Source organism: Montipora capricornis, chromosome 1, assembly GCF_036669925.1.
Source record: "Montipora capricornis isolate CH-2021 chromosome 1, ASM3666992v2, whole genome shotgun sequence".
Taxonomy (NCBI): Eukaryota; Metazoa; Cnidaria; class Anthozoa; order Scleractinia; family Acroporidae; genus Montipora; species Montipora capricornis.
In genome coordinates this window covers 14417806-14425305 of record NC_090883.1, presented here as the reverse complement: position 1 = coordinate 14425305, position 7500 = coordinate 14417806, and the positions used below count along the sequence as shown (strand labels likewise).

General features: G+C 40.8%; 1 protein-coding gene across 1 annotated transcript in view; it reads right to left on the bottom strand.

Moving 5' to 3' along the window:
• LOC138058427 (cytoplasmic dynein 2 intermediate chain 1-like) overlaps positions 1–7500 on the bottom strand; it is a 111190-nt gene that overhangs the window by 103687 nt on the left and 3 nt on the right. Inside the window, exons 1-2 of the mRNA XM_068904287.1 lie at positions 7336–7500; positions 4740–4790 (exon numbers count right to left, since the gene is read on the bottom strand). The exon at positions 7336–7500 is cut by the window's right edge and continues 3 nt beyond it. Coding sequence (XP_068760388.1) covers positions 4740–4790; positions 7336–7350 — 66 coding nt within the window. The 5' untranslated portion in view covers positions 7351–7500. The remainder of the gene's footprint in view (positions 1–4739; positions 4791–7335) is intronic.

Sequence of the window (7500 nt, the reverse complement as noted above, 5' to 3'; positions counted from 1 at the left end):
TGGAGCTACTACTTTTTGGCCACTTCGGGTGACATATATATCCCTAATGTTCGCCTTTGCTGTTTGTTACACATGTTGCTCCTGTGCTGGGATACTTGGCAATGCAAAGGGGATTGTAGGTTGGTTCAACTCAGCATCCATAGGAGCTCCTTTCTCTGGACTTCAGTTTGGGCTGCTCTGTAAGGCATATCTGTGTCTTTCTTGTCCTGGTCTGCAGTTTGCGCTGTCCATAGATGTTGCCTGTTGCAGCGATTGTTGGAACCATCTTCAGCTTGGACCACATATGATCTCAGTGTGTGGTGATGCTTAACTACTAACAGTGGCTGGTTTCCATAACTTGCAGTCTTTCCAAGGCTGTATACAAACCTTGGTACCAGGCTGAAGCTCTGTCACATCCTTGCTGGCATGATGGTCATGATATTCCTTCTGATCTTCTTTAGTCTTTTTCAGGACCATGGTAATGTTGCTGGTTGTTGGCTGATGGTTGAAGCACGCTTTCACTCATAGGCAAGTTACAGTTTCTCAGTCAACGACCCATCAGTAATAGTGCTGGGGACAGATCAATGTCTGCCAGTGGTGTTGTTTGATAGTCCAATAAGGCTATAGGTACTTGTCATGGTCATCATTTTTGTACCACAATTGCTTCACATTCTGCACTGCTCTGTCCGCTTATCCGTTCATTTTTGGGTAATTTGGTGACGTGGTGGTGTGTTTGAAGCCATAATCTTTCACAAATTCCTGGAACTCGCCACTGCTGAACTGAGGGCCGTTATCTGATACCACTTCTGCTGGGATCCCATGCACACCAAACTGCCTTTTCAACTCCTTCACTAAAGCTCCAGTTCTTACAGATTTCATGGGCATAACTTTGATGAATCTGCTATGTCAGCAGACAGAGAGGAAATAGTGCTTTTCATGAAACTCAAATAAGTCTGTTGCTATCTTTTTGCAAGGGAGTGATGGTGGTACAGAGGGCCTCAGTGGCTCTGAGGGTAGTTTACTGGCGTATTTGGCACAAGCACTGCAATTGGTGACCATGTCCTCAATTTCCACCGACATTCTGTGCCAAAACAGTACTTCTCTGGCTCTTTGTCTGCATTTGACTATGGCTAAGTGGCTCTTGTGGATCTGACGTAGCATTTCAGGCCTTACAAGCTTTGGGACAATTAAACATGTTCCTTTGAAAAGGAGATCTTGGTATGACCAGTAGGATCTTGCCTTCACAGGAACTTGCAGTCTTGAGTCTGGCCATCCACTTTTCACCGTGCAGAGAAGTGCTTGTAGTTCTGGGTCTCTCTTGGTCTCCTTCTGGAACTCTTCATATCACTTGTATGAAACTGACAGGACAGTATTAATTTCTTGGAATTCTTCACAAGTTCCACTGTTATCACTCTGCACTGCTGCTCTGCTCAGAGTGTCAGCGAGGATTTGCTTACAACCTGGGATTTAACGTACCTCTACACCATACCCTTGGAAAGTGAGGATCATTTTGTGAAGTCTCAGTGGTACTTGAGACAAGGGTTTGGTACTGATGGCTAACTGGCTTGTTGACATCATAGTATTGCAGCACGGGTGCTTGTGATACAAATGAATGAAGGGGGTAGTTTCTAAAGAAACTGTGGTGCTGCGTCGGTGGGGAAGTAGTATACATAAATTGGCTTTATCAGCAGAGTTGATAATGTAAATTGGCCACCATACAGAGATTCTAAAAGCTGAATTTTCGAGCGTTAGCCCTATGTTAGAGCGAATGGAGGAATTGTGGGTTATGCGAAGTTTATATAGTAGAGTAGGAGCTACGCTATTGGTGGTAACATGGCAACGTGAAAAATAGGAATACATTAGTTAAATGAAAAGCGTTCATTAATAACATGAGGATTAAGGGTGCCGATTTGGAAGATGAATTTTTGTTCCAGATTCTTGCGGCTTTCCGTCATACATAGATGTAGGGAAAGGCCGCAGATAGCCACGTGTTTTTTGGAGCGGTTGGGGAGGTTAAAATGACGAGGGACTGGCTTAGATGCATCCTTGTCATTCTTCTCAACCACGCTAGTGTTTGCGGAATCGGTCACCTAGTCATCTACCTGCCTCACCAATGTATCATTTATTGCATAACGTACAGCTTATGCAATAAATGGCATTTGCGGAGGCACATGTCAAACGAGCGGTGATCTTAACAGATCGCTTAGATCCCAATATCTTGCTAGTGTTAAGAATGAAAGTTTTGCATCGTGCGCACACACATTTGAAAGTGCCGCGTTGCTCGTTCGTTTTGAGCGCGCTTCTAAACTAAAAAGTTGTCTACGTTTTTGTCGCATTTGAATGAAATAAGTGGAGGTTGCGAAAAATATTCTACCAGTCTCTGGAACATTTTGGAGTAATTTACAGTTATTAAGAATGATAATACTTTTGACTGCGTGATTATGAAAATGGAAAGTGAGGGGGAATGGAATTCTGTCATTGCGACGTTTGTAGTGCTGACTGTCGATCAAATCGTTGGGCGCAATGATGGCCTGCTTTGAACACAGAGACAGGATAGCCACTTTTTTCGAAGAACTGGCACATAGACGTCAAAGTCTAAGAAACTGAGAATAAGGAATGGAGTTCTTGACATGTGATGGATGTGACAATGAACACAAAAAATAACTGTGAGAATCTGTAGGTTTGTAGTGCACACTGGTACATACATAGCACGTTGCCACTAATAGAAACTTTGATATGACTAGGAAAGCCAATGAAGTTTCTGAAATTTCCCAGGTATATTTAAGAGCCGGATGAAAAGAATTGACGGAGGTTATAAATTGGTGGAGTTCTTCTCTGCTGGATGAAATAGCGCTGATGAAGTTGTCGATGTAGTGGCCGTAGATTTCAGGTTTGGGGCCGTTGTACTGATTAAAACAATAATTATTGGTGTTCAACATATCCTACAAAAAGATTGGCATAGCTACAATCTCAGACAAAACCTGTTGAGACAAAATGTCAAAAGGTACTCCAACCACTTATCCCAACGTTCAGCTTAAAAGCCGCCCTTTCCCCTCCCCCAAAACTCAATGTTGCCTTACATGTATCTTGGTCGGAAATATACTGTAGAACATATGACAATACTCAGTAATATTGACTGAGGGGAAAGGGGAGTGGGAAGGGGGGGAGTAAGTAGGGGTGTGTCAAAATAGAGGTGAAATTGTGTCACTGTCTCAACAGTTTTGTCCGAGATTGTAGGTCCCATTCTTGTGCCCATCGTTACACCATTAATTTGTTCGTAATAGCTGCTGGCGAATGAAAAACAATTAATAAGCATTAAAACTAGTTCGGCAACACGGAGCTTGGTTCTTTGACAGTGCGTTGATCGAAAAAGTGCTTACATGTAAGTGCTTGAAGACCTTCGCTATTGGGAATGACTGTGTATAGAGATGTAATGTCCACGGTGAAAATAAGTTTGCCTTGGCCAGAGAAATTGAAATTGTGGAAAATGTTTAGTGTGTGTACTGTCTTTAATGTATGATGGCAAAGATTTGACGATAGGCGTCATAATCCTGTCAAAGTAGCTAGAAATGAGTTCGGTGGGGCAACAACATGTACAGGCAAAAACGATAGGGGGACCTGGGTTGTTAGGTTTGTGAAATTTAGGCAAGAAGTAAATGCACAAAGTTCTAGGGGTGGTGATGATGAGATTAGTTGCAGTGTCTGGTAATTCTTGATTAACTATAAGATTCTGAAAGGTGTCTTTGGCAAGTTTTTGATTTGTGGAGGTGAGATCTTTCTGGATTTTGGCATAAAACGAGGTGTCAGAAAGTTGCCGCAAAACTTCCTTTTGGCAAAGGTCGGACCGCCAAACAACTAAACATGCACTAAAAATTTCCGGCAAGACAGGTAGACGACTACATGTAGGCGACCGATTCTGCGAACACCTTTGGGATGTTCAGAAGAATGACACGGATGCATCTAAGCCAGTCGCTCGTCATTTTAATCTCTCTAACCACTCCAAAAAAACACATGGCTATCTGCGGCATTTCCCTTCATCTAGGTACGACGGAAAGCCACAAGAGTCTAAGAACAAAAATTCATCTACCAAACCGGCACCCTTAATCCTCACGGTATTAATGAACGCTTTTCATTTAACTAATGTATTCCTATTTTTCACGTTGCCATGTTACCACCAATAGCGTAGCTCCTTCTCTACTATAAAAACTACACATACCCCACAATTCCTCGATTCGCTCTGACGAAGGGCTAATGCTCGAAACGTCAGCTTTTAGAATCTCTGTGCGGTGGCCAATTTACAGTATCAACTCTGTTGATAAAACCAAATTTTGCCTGTGACACAAGTTGTTTGATCTTCTTAAATCTCTCTATCTGTGGATTGTCCCAGTGGAACAAGACATCTGATTTTGCTAGCTCTCTTGAATCGATATAAATGATATCAGTCAAACACATAAAACCATATTATCCATTTTGCAGTTGGATTTTACCTATAAAAATGGACTGCAAAATGTTCTCACTAGAATAATTTATTATGACTTGTAGCTCATTGTGAACCCCTACCTTGAAATTTCTGACCCTTGAATGAAAACAAACATTTTAACTGAACATTATAACAACACAGTATTGTGATAAAAGTCGATACCATAGCCATTATTCTGTATATGCACATCAAATTTCACCAAATCTTGTTAATATTCTTTAGTGAGGTCATGATAACTTCCAGTAAGAACATTATTGTCATGACAGTTCATTTTCCCAACCTTTAATGCCTTTTTCAGATCAGATTCCTTCCACGTGTCCTCTTTGCGATCCTGGAAAAAAGGTAGATTAATTTGTATCCTAATGAACACATACCACAAATTAATTCTTTTGTGCAAAGATTTATTGCATTCAATGAAGTTGAATGCCATTAAAGACATGCTCTAACAACTGTGAGCGTGGGTGACCAAATTTCTAAATGGGTAGCCCGAACGGCTAACTTATCACAAGATGATTCATCCTCACTTTTAATTAATTAATTCTGGGCTCTTGAAAAAATGACACTGGCTACCAACTTTTAATGTTGGAAGCCCGAAGGTAAAGGCAAAGTCTGCTACAAGCCTAGTGGCCCATTAAGCCGGCACTTATCTCCAGTTGCTGTAGCATGAAGCGAATAGGAGTATTTCTACTCCCCCCTGGATGGGATGCGAGTCCATTGCAGGGTTACCCCCAGCATTAATTTGCCGGTACCCATTTATACACCTGTCTGGCGTTAGACAGAGTAAAATACTAAGTCTGGCCAGTGTGGACGTCAAAGGGTTAAATGGCCAATGAACACTGCTGTGATTGAACAGCCTGAGATTGCATTTGAATGCATGATCTTCTCTTCCCAAGTCAACAATGGCAAACAGCGAAATCACGTTGTGAAATTGGTACAGCTGTCATATTTTTCTTCGGTGGCCTCATGGTTAGTGTGCTCGACTTTGGTCGAGTGGTCTGGGTTCGGGGCTTGGCCGGGGACATTGGTGTTGTGTTCTTGGGCACTTTACTCTCACAGTGCCTCTCTCCACCCAGGTGTATAAATGGGTACCAGCGTAATGATGGGGGTAACCCTGCATCCCATCCAGGGGGGAGTATGAATGCTCCTAGTCGCTTCATGCTACAGAAACCGGAGATAAGCGCCCGCCTGATGGGCCTTCCTAGGCTCGTAACAGAGACCTTTTTTTTAGAGTTCTAAAGAGGAAATTATTGCCGTATTTCTGGACACAACGTGATTTCAAAGTCAAGGAAAATTTGTCATGCACATCAAAATTATTGTGCATCTCATACTGGACGAATCTGTCTTATCTGTTTACAAACATTGGGTGCTTACCATTTAGCCAAATAATATGGATTGAATGATCACTGGGCTCAACACTAACTTTTGACACCACTTTTCACTTTCGAGAGCAGGTTTCAAAATTTACTTTCCACCTCAAAATTTTACTTTCCAAAAGGGATTACAGTATTACAATTAATGTACAGTTTGACCTTACCACAGAAAAAAATGTTTCTTGGTACTGTCTGTATGCTATTTGATGTTATTGAGATGCCCCAATTTCAATGAATAAATTTTAATCATTGAAATTGGAGAAAAAATTGAAATTGCAAAGATGTTACAGCATTTGTAGCATTTCCTTCGCTTTGGTTTTCTTGCCCTTCATTTTCTTTGTGTGTGGGCTCATTATCGCCGCCTGAATTCTGCATCAATCCAAAACCAAAAAGACTCATACTTTGAAATCCAATATGGTGCATTCAGTTACCATGTGTGATTTCCGTGTGATTGTTGTACCCAGACTTCTTCAGACAGGAGCTCTTCAATGTGGTGGAAAATAAGTTTGCTAGCCACTCATTGTTTAGCGGTTGCTTGCTCATTTCATTTGCAGATACATTTGACTCAAGGACTTTATAACGTGAACTTGGTTTTCCGTTGTAATTTACATGTACTTTCCAAATTGGGTGAGTATTCTGGTTAATTTCTGTTTTTTTACTCTCCAGTGGGAAACGGCGGAGTATTAATTAATGTCGAGCCCTGGATCGTTGCATAAAGGTAAGCGTTTTTCGAAGTTAATGACCAACTGGATGAGAATGGTGCTTACCATTTCACTACTTGGCATTCCATCCCGTATACTTACTTGATCTTGTGAGAAAGGGCCTGGAAACGGAACGATTCTCGCAAATGGTAAGGGCATTTCCCGAATCCCATTCTGAACAGGAAAAGAGGACTACTTCTAGAGGTTGTCCACAATTTCCAAAAAGATTTTGTGGAAAATTGCCTTTCCATTTGACCTCAAACTGAAATTTCCGGATTTTTTGGCTAAATGGTAAGCACCCATTGTTTTTGTTATTCAAAATGTCAACCTCTGGAAGCAAAAATCTTTTGTTTGTACAGCCAACAGGGCTCTAGATGGTACATTAACAACAATAAGTGATGCCTGCTAACACTTATCTTTGCTACAATTCGAGGTGTGACAAAGCTACTTAGAAATAAAAACATGAAATTACTTTCCAAATTACATTACTGTACAATAAACTACACCTTATGAATTGTACACTACATTACAGACAAAATGGCGCATGTGTGCACAACTTCTTTAATTTGTCCAAAATGTACGTATTAGTCCAGATTTAGCTCAATTAAATACAGTAATATGATGCTTTATAATACATTATTCTGACCATAACAAAAGGATTGATTCACTCTGTTATCGAATTTCCTATTTTTTTAAAATTTTTTTACAAAACAACGGGAACGAAAATATGAGTTATCGATAAACTTAATTTGTAACATAGCAACGAACAGAGAAGAAGCATGACGAATGAAAAAACTTCGTTTACCTTGCCAGATGGCATTATTTGATCATCTCGATACGTCTTAACGAAAAGACCAAGGAACCGGTGAGAGAGAAATGAAGCTCCGGTTAGACTAAGCACTTACATACTTCATGCATGGGCGTTAAGTGAAGTAGACTGTCCACCATGTTGTTTCACAAAAATATTACA